The following is a 24904-nucleotide window of genomic DNA, read 5'->3' as shown; positions in this document are numbered from 1 at the left end:
AGGTGCACACAGAGCTGGACCTTCAGAAAATCACTCTGGCCATGGTGTGGAGACAGGATTGAAGGGAACCTCGACAAAGTACCAGCAAACTGAATCCAGCAGCATATCAAGGAAATTATACATCAAGACCAAGTGGGATTTATCCCAGAAACGTAAGGCGGTTATATGAGTTTCCGAGGCCTGCAGTAACAAAGTACCACAAAGCAGGTGACTTAAAACGACCGAGATTGATTCCCTCACAGCTCTGGAGGCAGGAAGTCCAAGATCAAGTTATTGGCAGGGTTAGTTCCTTCCAGAGGCTCTGGTTTCTGGTGGCTGCTGGCAATCCTGGGGGCTGCTTAGCATGTAGCTGCATCACTCCAATCTTGGCCTTCATCATCACATGGCCACTTTCCCTCTGTCTCTGTCTCTACATCACCTTCTTATTAGGACACAAATAATTGGATTTAGGGTCTACCCTAATCCAGTCTGACCTCATCTTAACTAATTACATCTTCAAAGAACCAATTTCCAAATAAGGTCACATTCTGAGGTCCCAGATGATCATGAATTTGGGGGAGATGCTATTCATTCCATTACAGTAGTCTACATACAAAAATCAGCCAATGTAATACACCACATTACCAGAATGAAGGGGGGAGAAAACACATGATCATCTCAATTGATACAGAAAAGGCCTCTGAAAATCCAATACACTTTCATGATAAAACCATTCAACAAACTAATGGAGGGGGATTTTCTTAACCTGATAAGGGCATGTATGAAAAACCCTCAGCTAATATACCCAGTGGTGAAAGACTGAAAGCTTTCCCCTTAAGATTAGGAACAAAACAAGGATTCCTGCTTTCACCACTTCTATTCAACATGGTCCTAGAGAGTAAGTACCCTGCTGGGTGCTAGATGGGATTCTGCCAGATTCATGAATTGCCTAATAAAGCCAATTAGATCTTCAAAAAAAAAAAAGCAAAACATGGTACTTGAGGTTCTTGCCAGGGCATTAGGCAAGAAGAAGAAATAAAACACATGCAGACTGGAAAGTAAGAAGCAAAACTCTCTCTACTTGCAGATGACATGATACATATAGAAGAGCTAATGGGAACTTGGACAGATAACTATCCTTGTCTGGTTCCTAGACACATACACCACTATAGTTAACATCATTCTAGACGTGCAGTTTGGTGTCCTGCTCCTGTCTCCTCTGCATGGGATAAAATATAATGTACTGCCCTTGCTCTATTGGATGTTTAGAGATTGCCTCTGTGAATGTAGCTTTTCTCATTTTTTTTCTTTTTTTATTTCCTGGGGACAGTACTACAGTGGTGACAGGAAGTACGCAGAGATGGAGAAAGACTGACAGGGGTCACTGATCCGCCAGGCGTGGGGAGCAAGGGGAGCTAATTAAGGGTGACTCCCCATGGTAGGCTGACAAATGCCGCCTTCCCCCCTCCCCTCAAAGATATCCACACCAAATCCCCAGCAACTGTGAATGTGACTTTTTTTTGGAAAAAAAATAGGACTTTACAGATGTGATGAAGGTTCTTGAGATGAAGTGAGAATACGTGGTTACCTTGGGTGGCCCTAAATGCCATCCCAAATGCCTCTGGAAGAGAGAGGAGGAGAAGAGCCAGAGATACAATGAGGGGGCGGCCATGGGAAGACAGGGGCAGGGACTGGAGGGCGGTTGCCATGTGCACAAAGGAGCCACCAGAAGCCCCAAAACACAGGGAATGGATCTCCCCAGAAGCCTTGAGAAGGAGCACAGTGCTGCCAGATCCCCAAACTGTGCGAGAATAAATGTGTGCTGTTTTAAGCCGCCAAGTTTGTGGTCATTGGTTCAGCAACTCAGGAAGCTCACGCGCTGCCCATCTTTCTCCCCACCCTGGTCCTCTCCCAGCTTCCCCGACCCAGTAGCTGACACCACCACTCACTGCCAGGCCAGACCCCGGAGCAGGGTGGGGCTAGCCTCTCAGCATCCTATACTGATACACCCGGCACTGTGCATTCTCCTCACCCAATTTCAATCCTTACGCAGCCCTCTACATGAGAGACTGTCACCTCCCCTGTTACAGAAGAGGCTTCTGGAGAGGTTAAGTAACTTGCTCAGGGTTCTATCGAGCACTAAGTGGCAGAGCAGGGAGGAAACCCCACATGTAACTGAACACAAAGCTGAGGGTTCTCACTACCCTGTCTCTTAGGCTGGTCTGGATACACTGAGGTTTTGTTACCTGGGAGACAGCCAAGAGGGGATGCCAACCAGGCGACGGGATGGAAATCCCATCTGGATCTCAGGAGGGATCAGAGTGGGATAGAAACTTGGGTGGCAAACTGAACACATATGGAGTGTTGAGAATCAGGGCACTGGAGGAGATAGCCCAGCGAGATTGGGCAAAGGAGAAAAGAGGACCCCAGACTGGGTTCCAGGCGTGCTGCCATCTGCCAGTTGGGAAGAGGGAGACGAAGCAGTGAAGGAGGCTGGGCCAGCCAGGGTGCAGAGAGGGAGTGGTCCAGGGCAGAGATGTCATGAGAGTCAAGAGAATGGGGCCGTCCACTCTGGGTCAGTAGCAGAGATGGCGAACTTGACCCGAAAGCTTTCTCTGGGACAGGCACCCACGCAACCTTCACATCCACTCCAGGAAGGAGGTGTGCTGCCACTCCCAGTTCAGATGAGGCGATCGTGGTCTAGAGAGATACAGTAACTGCCCACGGTCAGGTACAAACAACCACGCTGCCTCTACGCTCCTGCAGAGCACGCTGGACGCCCCCCGCCCATCCGCCTCACGGTGGGGGCTGCTTGGCAGTTTGTGCGCCTGGCCCATGGCAGGCACGTGCCTCAAGGGCCATGGGTGCAACTGACGGCTTGTTTGCTCTTTGAAGTAGGAGGGAAGGGATCCTCCCGAGAGTGGAACGGGGGACGCAAGACGTTGGCTCTCTGGAGGTTGTGGTCAACGATGGAATCATCAGTGAGCAAAGAAGGGGCACAAGCAGCCAAGAGAAACAAAGACCCCCAAGCACTGCTTAGGGGGACACTGCAGGGGAACCCTCAGACACCCCCCCTCTTGCCATTCTCGTGCATGACATGCTCTGGCACACCACTGAAGGGGTCCCGTGCTGTCTAGAATGCCGTGCCCGTCTCTTCCCGCTGATCATCCAGGGCCAGCTCAAATGTCACCTCTTCTGTGAAGCCTCGCCCAGCGGCACGAGCTCCCCTGGAACACTGAGCTGACACCTCCTACGTGTAGCCTTGTCTGTCCTGGTGTTTCCCCCAGCACCTTGTCCCTAGTACATGCTCACTGCATGTTTATTACCTGAGCGTCAGGTAGGCATGAGATGGTAAGGGCTGTCCCCACCATCCTCATACCTGAAATTCCTTGTGGAGGGGTCAGGACTCTGACTGCCAGAGGCCTGCCTGCAGGACCACACTCTCAGCAAGTCATTTGTGGGAAACAGAAATGACGCCGTTCAGAGCCCTTCCCATTGGAAAGAGGGTACTGGAGGCTTGACCACACAGTCTGGGCCTCTTCAGCTGGTGGGGATCAGATGGGAGCTGGGTGCAGATGGCAACTTTGTGTATCTGCCTTGTTTCACATAGCTGGCTCCAATCTAACAGAACTTCAGGCAGGTATGAATTAATCAAGTAATCACCATAGTTCACAGGTTAAAGGGACTTCCAAGGGCCTCAGGATCCTTTCATTAAAATACTTACTAGATTCTCTAGGCGATCATTCTCTTTCTGGGTCTTTACTTAATTAGTTCAGCAGACAGGATTGTGGAGGGGCAATGAGACGACAGGATTCCCGAGGGCTAGGGACCCAGGAGGCCCAGCTGTGGGCTACACCGCAAGAGTTCGCCTTCACTGGGCTATTTGAACGGCATGATGATTTACAAACAGTACAGAAGAAAAACTTCTGCAGCAGTATCGATAATGTACCTTGTTGGTGCTGGCGACCTTGTTTTGCCGGGCATCAAAGATGATGAGTTTGTGAGCCTGCGCATTAGCATCCATTATCGTTTGCAAGTACTTCTCATCTTCCTTGCAGCGTTTATCGTTGGGACCCACAAGTGGCTGGCTGCAACGGGTAATTGTTGCCTGACTTTCTGGATGAATCCAAGACAACACCTAGTGTTTGAAAGCCATAAATATTAGTATGGTCCTAAAATAATATGTGCTCTAGTAACCAGGTAGTGAAAACAAGTTCCCTTCTCAAGCACAGCTGCTGCTGCATATTTTCCTCAAAGGGGAGGAGTCAGCCTGAGGACAGCGTGATAGTGGCCCTGGGACTCAATGTTTGGGTCAGGCTGAAAGAAGTCTGACTAAATGAGCTCTAAGAATCCCCGTCTACCTTTAAAATTCTATGATTCTAAGAAAACCAGAGACTAAGTCAAACTATGACTGACATCAAGCCCCATTTCTATTTGATTGACTAGTTTTATTTTGTTTCCTAATTTAAAAACACCTTTGGATCTCAACAGTGGCATACGTGGCCATATGAGTACAAAGTAAATATACAGTCTCTTAATGAAATCTAAAGCTAAGCCCCCAAACCTCCCATTTTCCTCCAGCAGCCAAGTGACTCAGGGTTATACCAGAGCACAAACTCGGGTCTCAAAAAAGTTCGCTCCCTGCTTCACTGTGGTGATAGAATCCTGGGTGTACACATATATCCAAACTCATCAGATTGTATCCATTAAACACATAGAGTTTTTTTTATATATCAACAAAGCTGTTTAAAAAACTTCACCCCCTGCTGGCTGCTGTCTACTTTTGCAATGGTGCCCCTTCCAGTATAGGTAGAGCCTTGCACTCAGTATCTAAGAAAGAATGCATTTTCTCGAGGATGATTCACTAATTTTTTTCTGTCTTGCTTTTTTCCATATTAGATCGAATACAGTATACATTTATATCTAAATGACAATGTTTATTACTTACCGGGATTCTGCCTTTTGCTCGAAATGCTGCCACTTTTGAAAGGTCGTCATCTTTTACACTAGTTGGCACGACAATGATGGTGGGGTAGGTGTCACAGAGCTCATAATTACTGTTTACTTTGGATATTTTCCAACTCTCATTTGGCAAGCCCTGCAGGGTGTCAGAGGAAAGTCGGGGGTGGAGAGGAGCACACTTTTACACTTTCAAAAAGTACTAAGCATGAACCACATCCATTTCTTCTTTTCTTTTCTTTTCAAAAATTTACTTATTTATTAATTTTTTTGGCCATGGCATGTGGGATCTTAGTTCCCCGACCAGGGATCAAACCCGAGCCCCCTGCAGTGGAAGCGCGGAGTCTTAACCACTTGACCGCTAGGGAAGTCCCCATTTCTTATTTTCTACTAAAATCCATTTGTAATTCATTGTTCATTGCTACTTAAAAGTTTAAATATACATTTATTTAATATAACCCATTTCCTACCTAACTCATTAAAAAAACCTAATGAAGCATAATTTCCAAACATACTAAAACATGAAAATTGTATACTTGAATCCCAGTCATATGCAATTCTTGTCACGTTTTCTATAACAAATGAGCATAGTGCTGTTCTTAAAAATACTCATGGAAGTCATTTAGAGAAGCAGAAAGTTCTTAAAAATGTCTAAAATAAGGAATATAAAATAACCATACCAAATATAAGGTGCAGGCAAGGAGTAAATGTCATGAAAATAATGTCTTATTGGAATATCTTCAAACTAACAATGCACTAAAGAGCTTCTAGGTATAGGAACACCTCATCAGACTGATGTAGCCATGCCATATACTTAAAATCTAACTTAAACCATTGGTTTTGATCCTTACTCATCAATTTGCTACCAAAATATCTAATAAAAACCATCTGGCTGGTTTGGTTTGTCAACCCCCGTCCCTGTACTCCACTTGCACTCTGGAAAAAGGAAGAACAAACAGTGCCATAACCAAAGGTTTGGTATGGGGAGAACGGACATCCAGAGCTGAAGAACCCACAAGCTAGGTGAGTTACACCCATGGACAACTTGTTTCAAAAGGTTTTTTTCTCCACTACATTTCTACCCTTTTAGGAAAAAGATGCTCAACCTATTATTTTCCGATTGATAAGCAACACACTTTACCTGTCTTTTATATTCAGATACTGGATCATAAACTTTCCATCCATTCACTGGAAATTTTTCTTTATAGTTGAATGCAAAGAGTGTCTGGATACAAAACCACAAAATATATATGTCAGCATTTCTTTGCTATGTCATATGCCCACTATTAAAGCTTTTCATTCAGTTATGAGATGAATGTATTAAGATTCCTACTTTAATCTGTAAATTTTGAAGCAACAAGTTGGCAGTTTTCTTCATCCTACACAGAACTTACATATTTTAAATATTCTAATATTAGTTACCAAAGAGAGAAAAGAGATAAAGGAAACCTCTGGAAGAAAGAATAGTTAAACATGAAATTTTTAGACCTCCACAAAGGCATTCAGACCCACACATAAAAAGATTTATTTTGGTGTACTTACCTGCCCATTGGAAAGAGGAAATGCATGTTTGTTGAGGTTTTCAAATATCCCTAGTTTACTCTGTTCTTCTTGTTTATAAGCAAGTCGCAAGTTCCTCATATCCTGTTAAACAATTAGCAAAACTCGTTTATTCAACATGTATTGAGTACCTATGAAGTAGACACCACGCTATGAAGAGATAAATAAAATATTTTTATTCATTTCTCATGAAATATAGTCGGCCCTCCTTATCTGCAGGCTCCACATCCACAGATTCAACCAAGAACAGATCGAAAACACAGGGGGAAAATGTTCCAGAAAGTTCCAAAACACAAAACATGAATTAGCAGACTGCCAACAACTACCTACATAGCATTGACATTGTATTAGGTATTATAAATAATCTAGAGATAATTTAAAGTACACAGGAGGATGTGCGTAGGCTCTATACAAATACTAATGCCATTTTATATAAGGGGACTTAAGCGCCCAAGATTTTGGTATTTGCTGGGGGGAGGGGGGTGTCCTGTAACCAATCACCAGTGGATACCGAGGCAATTCGCAAAGCACCTCCAACAAGATAATAAAAGATTAAGTGAGGAAATTGGAACAAAGGGGATGTGTTGGGGAAAAACCTCATCAGATGGAACCAAGAATAAGGTTAGTACATAAAAGACATGCCATCAAGTCCTGTGCACTTACTTGCTAAAGGCGTGCCATAGAATCAATCAGTTGTGGGCTTTAAGCTGCTAAAAGAGTCAATTACGGAATTCACACCATCCATCAAATAGAAACGCGACAGAGGTTTCTCCTCTGAACTCAAAGCAAGGACTCTGTGTCATGTATGGCCCTCAGTGACTTCCTTACAGAAAGTATAATGCTATTTCTCAAGATCAGTTTCTGAAAGCACCCTGCCATGCGAGCTGCCAGGCCAAAGCTCAAGTGGAAGTTGTCAGGAGCAATGCCAACAAGGTGGCTCTGACAATGCAGTTTCTTCCTGGGACTGATCTGAGCACTACCCCCTGACCTTTCTAAACCTACGTTGTTAGCTAAACACAAAAATCTCATTCTTATTTAACCTTACATCAAATTTGAAAATAAATATGACCACAAACAAATTAAACCAAGAGCAACTGGGGAAGTGAGGAAGTTACTGTTGTGATATTATTTCTAACAGTGAAAGAATGGAAATACTAACCTAAATGTCCAATCAATAAACAGGATCTGGCTAGAGATTACTACAGGCAACTCTATGCCAATAAAATGGACAACCTGGAAGAAATGGACAAATTCTTAGAAATGTACAACCTTCTGAGACTGAACCAGGAAGAAATAGAAAATATTAACAGACCAATCAGAAGCACTGAAATTGAAACCGTGATTAAAACTCTTCCAACAAACAGAAGCCCAGGACCAGGGGGCTTCCCAGGCGAATTCTATCAAACATTTAGAGAAGAGCTAACACCTATCCTTCTCAAGCTCTTCCAAATATAGCAGAGGGAGGAACGCTCCCAAACTCATTCTACGAGGCCACCATCACCCTGATACCAAAACCAGACAAAGACGTCATAAAGAAAGAAAACTACAGGCCAATATCACTGATGAACATAGATGCAAAAATCCTCAACAAAATACCAGCAAACAGAATCCAACAGCACATTAAAAGGATCATACGCCATGATCAAGTGGGGTTTATTCCAGGAATGCAAGGATTCTTCAATGTACACAAATCAATCAATGTGATACACCATATTAACAAATTGAAGGAGAAAAACCATATGATCATCTCAATAGGTGCAGAGAAAGCTTTCAACAAAATTCAACACCCATGTATGATAAAAATTCTCCAAAAGTAGACACAGGAGAAACTTACCTCAACATAATAAAGGCCATATATGACAAACCCACAGCCAACATCATCCTCAGTGGTGAAAAACTGAAACCATTCCCACTAAGATCAGGAACAAGACAAGGTTGCCCTCTCTCACCACTATTATTCAACTTAGTTTTGGAAGTTTTAGCCACAGCAATCAGAGAAGAAAAAGAAATAAATGGAATCAAAATCAGAAAAGAAGAAGTAAAGCTGTCACTGTTTGCAGATGACATGATACTATACATAGAGAATCCTAAAGATGCTACCAGAAAACTACTAGAGCTAATCAATGAATTTGGTAAAGTAGCAGGATACAAAATTAATGCACAGAAATCTCTAGCATTCCTATACACTAATGATGAAAAATCTGAAAGAGAAATTAAGAAAACACTCCCATTTACCACTGCAACAAAAAGAATAAAGTATCTAGGAATAAACCTACCTAAGGAGACAAAAGACCTGTATGCAGAAAATTATAAGACACTGATGAAAGAAATTAAAGATGATACAAATAGATGGAGAGATATACCATGGTCTTGGATCAGAAGAATCAACATTGTGAAAATGACTATACTACCCAAAGCAATCTACAGGTTCAATGCAATCCCTATCAAACTACCACTGGCATTTTTCACAGAACTAGAACAAAAATTTTCACAATTTGTATGGAAACACAAAAGACCCCGAATAGCCAAAGCAATCTTGAGAATGAAAAACGTAGCTGGAGGAATGAGGCTCCCTGACTTCAGACTATACTACAAAGCTACAGTAATCAAGACAGTGTGGTACTGGCACAAAAACAGAAAGATAGATCAATGGAACAGGATAGAAAGCCCAGAGATAAACCCACACACATATGGTCACCTTATCTTTGATAAAGGAGGCAAGAATATACAGTGGAGAAAAGACAGCCTCTTCAATAAGTGGTGCTGGGAAAACTGGACAGTTACATGTAAAAGAATGAAATTAGAACACTCCCTAACCCCATACACAAAAATAAACTCAAAATGGATTAAAGACCTAAATGTAAGGCCAGACACCATCAAACTCTTAGGGGAAAACACAGGCAGAACACTCTATGACATAAATCACAGGAAGATCCTTTTTGACCCACCTCCTAGAGAAATGGAAATGAAAACAAAAATAAACAAATGGGACCTAATGAAACTTAAAAGCTTTTGCACAGCAAAGGAAACCATAAACAAGACCAAAAGACAACCCTCAGAATGGGAGAATATATTTGCAAATGAAGCAACTGACAAAGGATTAATCTCCAAACTTTACAAGCAGCTCATGCAGCTCAATATCAAAAAAACAAACAACCCAATCCAAAAATGGGCAGAAGACCTAAATAGACATTTCTCCAAAGAAGGTATACAGATTGCCAACAAACACATGAAAGAATGCTCAACATCATTAATCATTAGAGAAATGCAAATCAAAACTACAATGAGATATCATCTCACACCAGTTAGAATGGCCATCATCAAAAAATCTACAAACAATAAATGCTGGAGAGGATGTGGAGAAAAGGGAACCCTCTTGTACTGTTGGTGGGAATGTAAATTGGTACAGCCACTATGGAGAACAGTATGGAGGTTCCTTAAAAATCTAAAAATAGAACTACCATATGACCCAGCAATCCCACTACTGGGTATATACCCTGAGAAAACCAGAATTCAAAAAGAGTCATGTACCACAATGTTCACTGCAGCTCTATTTACAATAGCCAGGACATGGAAGCAACCTAAGTGTCCATCAACAGATGAATGGATAAAGAAGATGTGGCACGTATATACAATGGAATATTACTCAGCCATAAAAAGAAACGAAATTGAATTATTTGTAGTGAGGTGGATGGACCTAGAGTCTGTCATACAGAGTGAAGTAAGTCAGAAAGAGAAAAACAAATACTGTATGCTAACACATATATATAGAATCTGAAAAAAAAAATGGTCATGAAGAACCTAGGGGCAAGATGGAAATAAAGACACAGACCTAATAGAGAATGGACTTGAGGATACGGGGAGGGGGAAGGGTAGGCTGGGACAAAGTGAGAGAGTGGTATGGATGTATATACACTACCACACGTAAAATAGATAGCTAGTGGGAAGCAGCCGCATAGCACAGGGAGATCAGCTCGGTGCTTTGTGACCACCTAGAGGGGTGGGATAGGGCGGGTGGGAGGGAGGGAGACGCAAGAGGGAAGAGATATAGGGATATATGTATATGTATAACTGATTCATTTTGTTATAAAGCGGAAACTAACCCACCATTGTAAAGCAATTATACTCCAGTAAAGATGTTAAAATAAATAAACAAACAAATAAATAAATAAACAGGGTCTGGCTAAATGTACTATGTAGTACCACTAATGGAATACTACAGAGCTGTTAAAAACAAGAAGCAGCTTGTTATATACTGCTCTTAAGGGGACACAAGATACATGGTTAAGTGGGGGAAAAAGGGGGCAGGACAGTGTATATAATATACAACCATTCACATTTTCAAATACATACTTGTGTGCATAGACCATCTGTGGAAACTTGTAATGGTGGGTGCCTGCAAGAAGCAGATCAGGGTGGCTGGGTGTTGGGTGGAGGGAAACTTACTTTTTACTACACACAGTTTTTGTACTTTTTGAATTGCATATCACCTGTTTAAGCATGGCCCTGGTAATTCTAGGCCGGAAAACATTTTAAAGCAGCTATTAGCAAAAACTCACCCCAGCCACAAGAAATACCATAGGGAAACAGCCACAGGACATCTGCCTAAGTAACATTAAGTTCCTGCTGTGCCCTCCCTCCAAGCTACTGTGGCTACACACGTGCCAGCTCACTGACTGAGCTGACTTGCTATTTAGGATTGCTCAGAGGGAAAGGCATTACAAGCAAAGGAAACAGCATGTGTGAAACCCCAGGAGTTTGTGTGGGGTGGAGATTGGGGGGTACAAGGCAAGTGTGCACAACTCTAGGAACGTGGATTGCAAGAACAAGGGGAGGGAGCTGCCGAGGGAAGGAAGTCCAGCTCACGCCACGGGGTCTCTGTAAGTTTTTCCTCCAGCCCGAGGGTAATGGGCAGCTAGGTAGGGAAATGACCTGTTCCAGAATTGCAGAATTGATCAAACCCCCCCTCTGGTTTCAGTTCTGCAACGGCTTTGCACTGCTCTGCGTGCGGCACCCTGGACTAAGAATCAGGACAGCAGTGATTGGTCCTAGGGGAGGACTGCCGTGTGGTGCCCAAGGTGAGCCTAGTCAGCCAGCAGATTCCCGACCTGGCACAGTAAAGGGTTATTTGAAAAAGTGGATTCAACTGCAGTCTAGGGCCAACCAGAGGAAGGTCTCCTCAGAGATTTGATCAAAGCAAACAGACTGGCAGGAATCTAATCCAAACCCCAAGTTGGGAAGGGACCTTGATGATGCTGTAGGCAGGATCTCTTGCCTGGTATTTCAGGTGGGTTTGTTAATACACTGTATTCCATGAGGCAAAGTCATTGGGAATAAAACATCAGTTAAGGTGTTTCTTAAGCTACTAGTCCTCATCAAAGCTGTCACACAAATTTTACTTAACCCCTTGGAGGAAGGGGCGAAAACCAAAAATAAGCATGGCTCAGGTGCAAATTCCAACATAGCCAAGAAACTTAACTGTGTTTTTAATCACAGAATTTATGAATATTGTTGTCCCTTTAGGAAGTCTATGACTGAAGACTAGTCTTATCACTACAAACTGGAAAAAATATTGATCTCTGCTTTCCACTTGACTTCTCTGAAATGTAACAAATATCGTCACCACCTAGGTTACAGGTCCATGTTAATTAGAACACTTCAATGGAAAAGAAGCGGTTTACTTCAACGGCTTATATAATGGTCTGAATTGGCTGATGAAAGGTTGAAGAGGTCTGGGTCCTGAAAACATCTGAGTCACTAATGTCCGAATTACTCTTACTCTTACTCAAAGGCTGTGAAAAAGTTCCAAGCTAGCCGCCCCCTCTAAGTTTCCCTGGTGTCTGGACCGTACCTTGCACATGATCTCTATGCCACAAGAGTTGTCTCCATGGCTCTGCGCTCCAATCTTCTCAACTCTGCTGATCACTCCAAGGGGGACATCGAGGACGAAATGCGGGTCCTGGGTTCACAAATGAACATGAATGCCAATCAGTGTCGGCTAACACAGGTTTCCCATTTTAAGTCTTCGCTGGCTTAAAACACCTTTGCTTACTTCACATTTCCTCTTGGTCCTGGCTAAGACACCGAAGTCTGATTTATAACCTGCTTTGTGAAGTAGACGTTGAGACTACAGTTAAACAACCCCCTCACCCCCAGTGCAGGTGAAAGTGCTACTTTAACAGCCTTTTTTTTTTTTAAGATACAAAATCTGCTTGCAAATGTGCACATCTTAAAACTGACCCTCTGTTTCTCTCAGGGTGATGGGATTTCAGGCTACTATTTACTGTCTTCTTTATTGTTTACTTTCTTCTGCAGTTTTTAAAAAAAATAAAACACACTTTTAAATACTCACTCTCTCTACATTCTTGAAGTACATCTTAAAGTCTGTCACTGTCAGGGTGCCACTCACTGCTCCCACAAATGGGCAGATATACATGACATCTTTCACTGAAAGAAAAACCCCAAAATATCATCTACTGCCATTGACTTGTGTCAATAAATCTTAACATGAGTTTCCAAATATATAAATTTGTGATTCCAGTTTTCTAGGAATTTAAATTCTTTCATTACTTTAAATAAAGGCATAGATGGATAGTCTTTTAATAAAATTCCATTTTTTAAAACAAAATTTTGATTTGCTACTTGAGGTTTTAAGTAAAAGGCCTCATAATAAGTTACATTTTGTAATTTTTTTCCAAGTGGTTCACATTTTCCGTGAGTGATAAATTAATCACATTCAAAAACACATTAATTAAACTCTGAAGAACCTGGGCTACCATTTCATAACTCACTGCTAATGAAAACTAACTAAAGCTAAACACTGTTCCCTGATGCACCTCCAAAGAAACTGCTTTACAGATGACAAAAAACAAAACCACATCAATGAAGTGGGAAAAGACTGCTTCAAATTCTTCATCAGCTTCCATATCAATTTTATTTTCGTAATGTTAATAGCAATATCTTTCACATCAAAATCAACAACATATATGACTCCTATGAATGTTAAGAAGCTCACGCCTATCACAAAGATACCACATCTTCCCAATCTTCCCAAAGTGCTGTTCCATTGAAATGGCAGGAATGGACACAGCTACAGATGAGTCTGACGGGATGAATAATGGTACTAAAGATGTCATTCAGCCAAATTCTCAAAATGCTTGCATAAACTTTTCTGTAACTCATTATATACCGAGCAGCTCCTATTGTTGGGGTTCTGGGTATAACTGGACAAGGTTCCTACCCACCAGGTGACCCGTGAGAGACACTACACAGAAAATTACCATATAGCCTAATAAATGCTATCAGAACCATGTGGACTCAATGTGATAAGAGCTCAGAAAAGGAATGACTTAACTCAGCAGGGAAGCGGGGGAGGGGAAGGGAGGAGAGATCAGTGAGTTGCCAGAGGTTAGTGTGGCTGGGTCAATGGGTGCACGAGGATGATGGGACACGAAGCCAGAGAAGACTTGTTCATGAGTGTTCATAGCAGTTTTATTTGTAATAGTCAAACAGCAGAAACAACGTAAGAGTCCATCAATGGATGAATGGATAAGCACACTGCGGTGTATCCACACAGTGGAGTACTACACAGCGATGAAAAGGCATGACTGCTGACCCATGGCACTGACAATATGGAAGACTATCACAATAATTATGCAGAATGGGATAAGTAGACAGAAGAACATACTCAATGATTCCATTTCTATAAAACTCTAGAAAATATCAACTAGCCTACAGTGCCTGGGGAAGGGGGAGAAGGCACGGGAGAGAGGGATATAAAGGGGCCTAAGGAAACTTCTGGGGGCTGATGGGTATGTTCATTATCTTGACGGTGATGATCATTTCCCAGGTGTATAAATGTGTCAAAACTATTCACGTTCACTTTAAATCTGTGCAGTCTGTTGTCCGGAGAAGAAGAGGCATGACATAATTAGCTCTGCATTGTAGTCACATTGTTCCCAGAGCAGCACGGAGGCAGGGCTAGAAACGCTCGCAGAGGAGGAAAGCCCAGAGAGGCCAGAGGAGCACCAGAATGAAGTTCCAGAAGCCAAAGATAAAAACAGTTTCAAAATTCAGGTCGGGCTGAACAGAGTCCATCAGGAGTAGTTGTTTGGAGGTCCTGATAGGAGAGCCCAGCTTCTCCAACACAAGATGACCGTGTTCTGAGACCTGGCACGTGCCTTTGGGAGAGAGCCATGAGGGAAGAAGGCAACACTCGGCCTCACAAACCAGGCCGTCCAACCTAACCCTGGCGATCACGAGGTGAAGAGGCCATAGCCGGCTGCCCACCCCTCCAGCCCCGGCAGTCCGCCTCAGGCCGTTGCCCTTACAATCCAGGGTGGTGACACATGCCCTTTTCCTGCACTAAAATTGTACTTTCTGGACTCTTATAAGCCACCAAAATGTCTTTGCCAAGTTCTCAAAACTGTCATTAAAAGTATGATATGGATCGCCTGTCAATACGTTTTCCTTATAGTGAAGCCTTCCAACAAAGCAGCAAACTGACATTACTGTGAGAGTCTCATCAGCCTTCAGTTCATGGGGAAAAGCTGGACCCCTCTTCTGTTGGTACTGCCACCTAAGACTCGCTCGGAGCTTAAACGGATCCTCTACAGTCCCTTATCTCTTAAGGCCATGATGACATTAATAAGAATGACTAGGTCTAGTCCATCTGTCCCCTAATTAAATTGGTCTGGCTGATCTCCAGCACATATATCATCTGTGCTTGCGAGTAAAGTGCCATTTCATTTTATGGATCTCTATAAGCAAAGTGTACTTGTGAAACTTACCAATGGCCTTGATTGATTCTCCTGGGAAAAGGGGCGCCTCTTCCATCTGTGCCAGCTTATTTCCATCCCTTAGAGCCTGGCAAGAAACCAAACAGGAGTAAATCTCACTTTCCAACTGTAGACCTGGGAAGAATGGTACTGTTCTGCGCTCTTGCTACGAGGCTACAGAAGCGTGCAAGATGTATGCCCCCCTCCCCGTACAAGACAGTTTCAAAGCTCAGCATCACAGGACACCATGCTGCATAGTCTAGCAAATTGTTACACATATTTAAAGTTCACAGTTAGAAAGCATTAATACAGAAATGGCTTGACGTGACAGATAGATACTGTGATCAGACAGCTATTACAAGGTGCCTCCAGAATTTGGAAATAAGGTCAAAAAAGGTTACCTTCTGAGCGTGAAACTAATACAAATAAAATCAACATTAGATGCAGATGCTTAGTTAGCTGTAGAAATGGCCCAGCTATGAGACTGCGTGGGAAACCCCAAAGTCTAAATAACAAGAAACCAGGGAGGGGTCTCTTACTAAGGAAAGCCCTAGGCTTCTGCACTGCAGCCCAGCTACCTGCTTCTGCACAAAGCGTACAGGTGGGACGGGCGAGTGGGCCTGTCAGTGTGTATCCCATTCAGGCCAAAAGAATGCGCCCTCATCTGGCAGACAAGAGTATTTCACCCACTCCTGTGGAGCAGGGTGTGTTCATCAGGCTTCTCCGAAGTCAGTTCACTCTGTGCTGATTCCACGCTCACCAAACAAATTGCTAATGAGGTATCAGGGTTCCTGCTACAATGCCACTAGGAAAAGGATGTCTTGGATGGCTGGAAAGATACATGCCCACATTTCTAAATGTCCAGATCTGCACTGTGGCCCAGTAGCTAGTCTCTTGCAAGCTTGGTTGGATAGTACCAGATAACTCAGGGGAGCTGAGAAAATGGTGATCTTGAACTACAATGCTGGGGACCAGAGCCTGAACTCGGTGCCTATTCCAAGGTACTGCCACCCTGTGAGATGCTGCCAAGGAAACTGGTCACTTTCTCCTGGGCATCTCTGACATAACGTGTCACGAATAAGAATAAGGTGTTCAAAACCCCAGCAATTCCCAAGCTGTGTTTCATAGAGCATTAAATTCCCAAGAGATGTGAACAGGACTTTTGGGGAAAAGTTTGGGAAATGCTGGGTTAAAGGAAACAAGTTTAGCTAGGTTTTTTTTGCTTTTTTTTTTGTGAGGCAAGGCTTTAGCATGTTAATGCATGCCAAATTGGCCAGAGGGCGCTGGAGTATGCTGCATTTCCCCTACCTAGTCCATCAGGGGCTTTCTCCAAAAAATACCTGTTAACATCAGGAGGTCTCTAGTGTTCAGCGGAAAACAGATTAGACAGTACTAAGTTTTCAGCATAATTTTGTGAAGCAAAATATTAAAAATTGATATCTTTTATAATTCTAATCAAAATTATTGAAAATTCAAAATAATTATTTTTCAGTTATAAGCATATTTCAATATATTTTATAAAGGGACTTAAAGGTCCATTTAAAAACACTATATATAGTAGGCTCATCCAATTTTATAAAATAAAGAAGGGAAAATGTCAAAATATAAAGAGCAAACTCAATGCTAAATGTTGGTCAAGGTATGTCCATTCGGGGAGGGCACAAAATGACACAGTCCACCCTCCTCCTCAAGATACACGGTTAAAATCATACAGATTAGTGTTCATGGTTCCCCTAAGCAATTTTATTCAGTTTAAATTTTTAGCCCAGATTGGTTTTTATTTTTCAATTTTTTTAAACATCTTTATTAGAGTATAGTTGCTTTACAATGGTGTGTTAGTTTTCAGATTGGTTTTTAAGACACTTCTCAATCAACATTTTTAGGGACACAGAGAACTGTTAAAGGGGACACGGAGAAGTGTTTGTGGATGCATTCATACTCACACCTGATTTGGAAATACATCTCTGACACAATAAAGCATAAACCAATATTTATACTTTTAAATGTCCAGTTTTAGAAACACTAAAAAAATCACCAATCTTAATAGAAGCCTTTTTTTGAAAGTCTGCTTTCTTTAATTTATTGCCTAAACTAGTGACTATTTTTATAATATAGTTACAAAGTCAGAAAGCTATTTTAATCAATATTCAAGTTTTAAATAACTTCAAATATTACACTGTTAAAGCTTATTTTAATGGGTAAATATTATCATGTAGACTTAAATTCCTTAGCTGATATTTAAAAATAAATGGGAATAGCTTATTTTGAAATATATTTACTAAAGCAAGCTGTTCTAATCAACTGAATCTGGAAGAGGTGAGGGGAAGTCTGATTCACTTTAAGCTTTATAGCAAGTCATGTCAAACACTTTAAAGTCCTCAACCCGGGACTAACTAATAAAATGTCGTTGATGGGAGGCGCAGTGATTGGGACCATTTTGAGAAGGTACAAGGCTCTCAAGATAGAGGCTGGAGATCAAAGGTTTCTCTTCTCTTCTGATAATCATGTTAAATCTGGCTTGAAATACTTGTGCAATTATATGAAGCATGAACGTGTTGGTGAGACAGAGTGAGACAAACCTCTCACTAATAATTAAATCTGGGACATGTTTTAAGTGATGAAAAAGCAACTATCAGAATAAAACAAATCAATTGATCCTACTGCTTCAGATATCCCCATAAAAGGTTCGCTGTGTACAGGAAAGACATTCAGCTTTAGCATAGGAATTTGAGAGGAGAATGGCTATTAAAGGCTCACTGTTTTGCGAGTACAGTAGATTCCCTCTATAAAGCTGGTGTTAGGAGATAGCACTCACACTTGTGCTATATTAAGCTTTAACTGCAACTTCCAAGTTGCACAGGACATGATTTGACCCTTGATTTATCCAACCCATGTACAGCAAATCAAAGAAGGAATGTCCTTATGGATAAAATGTGTCTCGTGAACACACCCAGCCCTCTTGGTGCCTTTGCTCAAGGTGTTGCCCAGTTGAGGAATTCTCTCTGATGATCTCATCCCAACCCTGTGCCGGCAACCCGGAAGGAAGGTCCAGCTGAAGGCCCATCAACTCCCTGGCCTCTCCACTACTCTCTCCTCCTCCTGAACCTAAGGCTGCTGGGTGGATAGTTTCTGTAACAGCCGCCTGCAGAAAGCAGTGCTTTTCAAACTGGCTCTTCAGGGTGCTCCCAGGGTCACCAAAGGAGGGTGGGCTGGGCAAAGGCACAACTGAGTACAGGGAATTTACCATGCTTCCCTAGAGCAGCTCTTCTAGAGGTTTCATACATAAGCTTTGGGGAAAATTCTGCTGCTTTAAAAAACTCCTGAGAGTCCAGAGGTACTGAGCAAAGAGTAAGCACTCAAGAAACCTAGATGAATGATTTTTTTTCTTCTATAAAATACATGGACTCATTCCACAAACACCTACAGTGTGCCAGGCGCTGTGCTGGGTACAGACCTTGCAAATTTGAATAAAGCAAAGTTTGCACCCTCGAGGAGCACCCTTGGCGTATGCATCTGTCCCCTCTAAGTCTTTGTGGAGGCACTTCAGAATCCTGTCATGACTGAGGCTCATTAACCTCATCAGTAAATCTACCTGGGAAAACCAAGAAGCAGAGATGAACAAATTTCTGGTTGACAAAATGTTGGATAAACCAATTTTTGCAAATAATGTCATAATGGAATCTACCAAACTTAGACAGGAGAGTACTACTATAGTGGAAAAAGCATTTGCTGATTGTCTAGAGATCTAGTATGAAATGGCTTCTAAATACACGATCTGTAACTACAAACAGATGAACACGTAGAACTTGCCACCTGATCAGCTTCAGCTTCAGAAGGGTAGCCCTTGTGTTCTTCCTGAATCTCCTGCACAGCACCAGGTGCATGGACAAGAAAAGGCAAAGAGGGGAAAGAGAAACACGTGCAAACAGACAGGTGAAAGGACGGAAGTTCTTTTTTAAAGAGACAGTAAGCATGTAAAGTCGACACACCTTTCACGGCTTTGCATATCCCAACATTTTCCCCCTTGGGAGTTAAAGAAAGAATGTGTAGGCCATCTATAGCATCCTCAGCCTAAAATGGAGTATCTATTCTGTGTTTGTGTTGGGGTAGAAAAATGAAAAGCAAACAAACATCATGGGTTTCAAAGAATGTACTGTCTTTTTAAAATCAAGCAATACTGCAGCATACAGCCAAGAAACAAAATAACAGACACATAAATAACATGCTCATAGAAAATAAAACATACCACAGAGGGCAAAGAACAAAATCAAGCCAAAATACAAAGGCAGTTCATAGACATGTGTTTTAAAAAGGAACTATTATGCTGTCCAGGGGTCAACACCACTGGAATTAACAACATTTCCACACACGTGCATGCGCATATCACATGCTGGGGTCATACATATGCAGATACATACATATACTCTGTTACTTATTGCTAATTAAATATTGTGATTTATGACTCAAAACCATATTAAATCTTTCTAATTACAGTATCAACGTGCTTCAAAGAAAAGCATCACATATCTTTATCTAAATTTTTTCCAATCCCTTTACATGTATACTCTTCTTAATTTAATTTCTTTATGGAATCAGTTTTTGAAACTCTAAAAACTTGGACTTTTAGTTTAGCAGGTGGTATAATGAGCATGAATATTGAAGATGACAAGATTATAACACCTTTTAAAAGTTGTATCAAGTCTCTGAGGCTGAAAATATTAAAATTTAGCATCAATATATTTTTCCTTCAAGAAACTTTGGTTCTAATGACTACATTTCTTTAAGAGGCAATCAGTGAAGAAGTAGCAAAGCTTTAAAAGAATTTACTCTCTCCCACCTTTCATTTTTGTCAATACAATAAAATAGCTACTTAAAATATTTTTATACCTTATCATCAGATTGAATTTAGTACACAGTTGGTACTGCTACCCTTCAGAGCAGGACAATTTTTAAATGCAGCCAGGTTTTTAAAATTTTACATTCTTTTTTTAAATACAAAGAAAACGGAATCATTCTTTGATAAAAATTTTAAAAACAGAAGAATGAATGACTAAACAACAACAACAACAAAAACCCCACAGCATTTCAAAGTCCATGCAAGTGTAAAGCCAAACACTAATATTTAACAATGTGAATCAGTGAAAAAAAATGATTCCCATGAGCAAAAGAAAACATGATAAAAACAAAATTAAACAAAGAAAACCCAACTAGCATAACAAGAATTTGATTTAACCTGCTTATTTTTGTACTACTTCATTGGCTTCAATAAGATTAAAACTTTAAAACTGAAGTCATGAAATGATTCTGTCAAAATCCACATTGTTTTCATTTAATGGAAATAGGTTAATTTTCAACATCTGATACTCAGGTTTAAATGCATGCACATTACCAATCTTTGTCTTGCTTTATGAATATTCTGAAATAAAGGGAAGGAAAGTCATGAGGAAACTATAAACTATAATCTACTAGCTGTAACAGCTACCTCTATATTTTAAGAAATACTAAATGGGGCTGATTTTGCTAAATTTATCTTCAAGATTAGCACTTCTGCTTTTGGGATCCAGCATGCAAACAGGAAATCTTACTTGATCTTGTAATCAAGACTTGAAATCTTACTTAGATCTCCTACTCAGGAAGGAGGACAACTGACCACTTTGTTGTTGTTCTTGTTGTTGTTATTAAATACTTCATGACAAACGAGGTTAAATTAAGAAGACTCTGTAGGCCTAGCCTTATAAACCCGGTGCCATGAATACCCACTTGGTCAGAATTCATGTAACACAACAGAAGTCAGTATTGCACAGTGGTAACAATTTTAGCATCCTGCCCTCACACACATTGGCTTTTTCTGCACATAGAAACATTGTAACAAATAAAGCATTTCTAGTGAACACTGAAAGCTATGACACAGCAGAGCAAACTGATCTGAGTGACTCATAAAATCAGTGAGAAGGCAAAGAATGCTAAATAGACTAAGTGTTCGATAAAGCACAGAAACACACAAGGAGGAGGCCCATGTGCCGAAAGCCAAATATCCTTACCCTTATATCAGGCCTCCTGAAAACCTGTCAGTTAAAACACAGAACATCATCATCAAGGACACGTCACTATTGACCTGTGAAAGATGCCATTAAGTTCGCCAGCCCATGCCCTAAGAAACATCATAATACTCCAAATAAAACCGAGCAGATCGATCCTAACACATTTGCCCTCTAAGTTCCATTCGATATCCAATCAATCCTAACACGTTTGTCCTATAATTTGCAGGCAAGTCTATGACTTGGAGAAACTTATAGCCCTTAGGCTACAACAAACGACATTATTTTAAACACAAACCCCTTCTGTCAAGGGCTATTACAAGACAGTGTGAACAGGCCGTGTGTGAAAAATTCATTTGTGTGTCTGTTTGGAATACTGAACGCATTTTCCGCATAGAAACAATGATATAAAAAGGCGGTTCTGCTCCCAAACCAGCCCACAGAAACAAAACAAAACCGAACCAAGAAACCACAAAAGCGCCCACAGCTGGCGCAGAGCACAGCTCAGCCACAGCGTTAATGGGACCATAAAGCCTAGTTAAGCACAAATCTTAATCTGGTTTCTATAGGAATTCTATTTCCAATTCGCACTTGGGACTCCAGAATTAAACTCCCCGATGCGGCCGCCCCACAGGGAGAAGGTGCCCGTCCCTTACACCAGCCCAGCCCCGCTGCATGGGGAAGGGGTGGCCTCAGCTGGGAAAGGGTAGCTGGTGGGGAGGGGAGGGGAGGGTAGGGGGGGCAGCCTCTGTGCAAGGAAAGCCAAGCTTTACTAAATCGGGACACTGATTTTAGAGAGGTCATTCCTGTGACTCCTATTTGAACGTGCAGCTTGAGCGTTCGGGGAAACAGCCCAGAGAACGGATGGAACTTTTGAAAAGTGAATAGTGCTAAAAGTCTGAGGAAGACATGAATCATCTGTTCCCCACTCTCGAGTCTGAAATCTGATCATTGTTACATATGATAAACACTGTAGTTTCTATGGAAAACAGATCACTTAAAAAAATCACTGTAGGTTCTTATTAGCTTTATAGGTTTTACTCAGAAAAGAAGACCACATGAATACGAGAATATAGAGTTCATCATTGTTACCATTAAAAGAAAATACTCGGGCTTCCCTGGTGGCGCAGTGGTTGAGAGTCCGCCTGCGGATGCAGGGGACATGGGCTCGTGCCCCGGTCCGGGAGGATCCCACATGCCGCGGAGCGGCTGGGCCCGTGAGCCATGGCCGCTGAGCCTGCGCATCCGGAGCCTGTGCTCCACAACGGGAGAGGCCACAGCAGTGAGAGGCCCGCGTACCGCAAAAAGAAAAAAAAAATACTCTTTGAAGTAAAAAAGGTATCTGAATTAAGGGATGCTGTAGCTCAAAGGGAATTAAAGCCCAGAAGTTCCTAATATAGAGTACTTAGACTAAGAAGCTTAAACCTAGCTCTTTTTTTTTGAGGGGGTGGTGGTGATGCATATGTTTATCATCTTAATTGTGGTGCTTGTTTCACACATGGGCACCGATCAGAACTTATCAATCTGTACACTTTAAATATGTGCAGTTTATCATTTGTTAATTACAACAGGATAGTACAAAATAAATAAAGTGCATGCTTATGTTAATACAAAACTCAAAATGGGACATACGTGGTAATAAAGTCAAAATAGTCTCCCCTGCCAAGCTTCATCTGTCAGTGCTAACCACGTTTAGCGAGACTTTGTTTAGTTCTGAGGGTTGTGCCTCCGTAACCAGGAGTACGCCCACACCACTACTTCTTGATTTGTCAGCTTTAAACAGTACCTAGTGACCTAGCTACATGAGAAAACATGCTTTCTCAAACTACTCCCTCCCTCTTCCCAATCTCTGCTGATTGAAATTGTAATTTTTAGTTTTTTATCATTGTCCTTCTGCAGCAGCTGCATCATTTTTAAAAAAGCTCATGAAATAATGTTTCGGTGGCAGGCACTCTTCTAAGAACCTTGTATATACTAACTCATTTCATTCTCAGAACAACCTTGTGAGATAAAAATTATTATTGGCCCCATTTTTTGATGAGAAAACCAAGGCACAGTTAAGTAATCTGGCCAAGTTCAAGGTTTCAGAGCAAGTACTTATACCCAGAGAGTCTACTACACCGCCTCAGCCTAGCACCGCTGTAATTAACCCACATTAACTAAAGCCTTCAAATGTTCATCTGCTTTCTCTTAACTCCCTCAAGGGTGGACGAAGAAAGCAACACCACGACCTCTTCCCTCGCATCTCCTTGCTCCCTCCAAACCTCTGCTCCAACGGGGTATTATTTTCACTTTTGTTCTGTAACTGCAATTAACTTTGTAATGTTTTGTCTATAAAGTGACAGTAACAATTGACAACTAGAAAGCAGCATTCACAAGCAGCATAATTGGGCCTTAGATGTAGGAGATATACCGCTGTCAACATGCATTTTGCTACTGGAAGGGGAAACTAAATCAAAAGGAAAGGGGCAGGATGATCATCTGCTTTGCCACTCACACAATTCTTCACCTGCTGTATGTAAGTCCTCGCTACTCTTGGTCGGAGGCCGGAAAGGTCAATGGAGGTCACCTGAGTTGATACCCATGTGTTTCTGCTTTATAGTTTTCCTCTCTCCTGAAATAAGCCATTTCCGGCGCACAGAGAGGTTCGTTTCCTTTTTCTTGAATCTGAATCTGCTCGAAGCCAGAGAGCGGTGGTTTGAAGTCAGGCGGCCTGGGGCCAGCTCTCACTGGCAGACTTGGGGCCTCCATGTGCCTGCACTTGGCCTCAGCTTCTACACGTACAAAAGGAAACGAGTCTACGAATGGCTGCGAGGTCCTGACCAGCCCTCAAACCCTAGGAGTCATTTAAACTTCATTGGAAGACTTCAGAAAACATCTCCCCAACCTAAACTTGGTGGGGGGCAAATAGGCCTCCAGTGCTGACAGCCCTCGAGAACTCAGACAGCCGCACAGGCTGTATCATTCTTTATATTCTTTATTATACAATGAACTGGTAAACCTCAGTGTGTACCTGAGTTCTGTCAGTTTTCCTAGCAAATGATCGGACTCAAGGAGGGACTTGTGGGAACCCCCGATTTGTAGCCAAGCTAAGCAGAAGTTGTGGGTAACCTGGGTACCCACTACTTGAAACTGGCATCTGAAGTGAGAACTTCTGTGGGACTGAGCCCTTAACCTGTGGGGTGTGCACTAACTCTGGTAGTATCAGAATCGAATTGAATTGGAGAACACTTAGCTGGTTGTGGAGACTTCATCAGTGTGGGGGAAAACTCACACATGTGGTGTCACAAGTGCTCTAAGAGGGTGGGGATTCAAACCCAAGCTGACTTGGTTTTAGTGCCCACGCTCTTAATCTCCATACAGCCCCACCTAAACCTGTTCCCTTTCTGAGGAGGCTGACAAATGCCCTCAAGGCTTAATGCCCAGAATGCCCTGTACTGTATTTTTTGGAGTCTCTTTTCTATGAATTCCACGCAGCCCAACCCAGCCCCGCTCCTGCACGTTAGGTGCTCACATCACATTTATGGAAGTGGACCGGCATTCAGCAATTACAATACACTCCTATTGTAGTCATTTTTACATATCATATAC

General features: G+C 42.0%; 1 protein-coding gene across 3 annotated transcripts in view; it reads right to left on the bottom strand.

Moving 5' to 3' along the window:
* MTMR1 (myotubularin related protein 1) overlaps positions 1 to 24904 on the bottom strand; it is a 72438-nt gene that overhangs the window by 32674 nt on the left and 14860 nt on the right. For 2 of the 3 annotated variants that reach the window (XM_082609184.1, XM_082609185.1), the window contains 7 exons: positions 15288 to 15363; positions 12851 to 12945; positions 12350 to 12457; positions 6481 to 6582; positions 6080 to 6163; positions 4928 to 5077; positions 3929 to 4117 (listed from right to left, as the gene is read on the bottom strand). In XM_082609184.1, the coding sequence (XP_082465310.1) occupies positions 3929 to 4117; positions 4928 to 5077; positions 6080 to 6163; positions 6481 to 6582; positions 12350 to 12457; positions 12851 to 12945; positions 15288 to 15363 (804 nt within the window). Of the gene's footprint in view, positions 1 to 3928; positions 4118 to 4927; positions 5078 to 6079; positions 6164 to 6480; positions 6583 to 12349; positions 12458 to 12850; positions 12946 to 15287; positions 15364 to 21316; positions 21341 to 24904 lie in introns of all 3 variants that reach the window. The other variant, XM_082609183.1, reaches the window with a different exon arrangement.

This window comes from Mesoplodon mirus (assembly GCF_964341445.2).
Source record: "Mesoplodon mirus genome assembly, chromosome: X".
NCBI lineage: Eukaryota > Metazoa > Chordata > Mammalia > Artiodactyla > Ziphiidae > Mesoplodon > Mesoplodon mirus.
The sequence above is the reverse complement of the archived record's forward strand: the minus strand, read 5'-3'. Positions and strand labels throughout refer to the sequence as shown.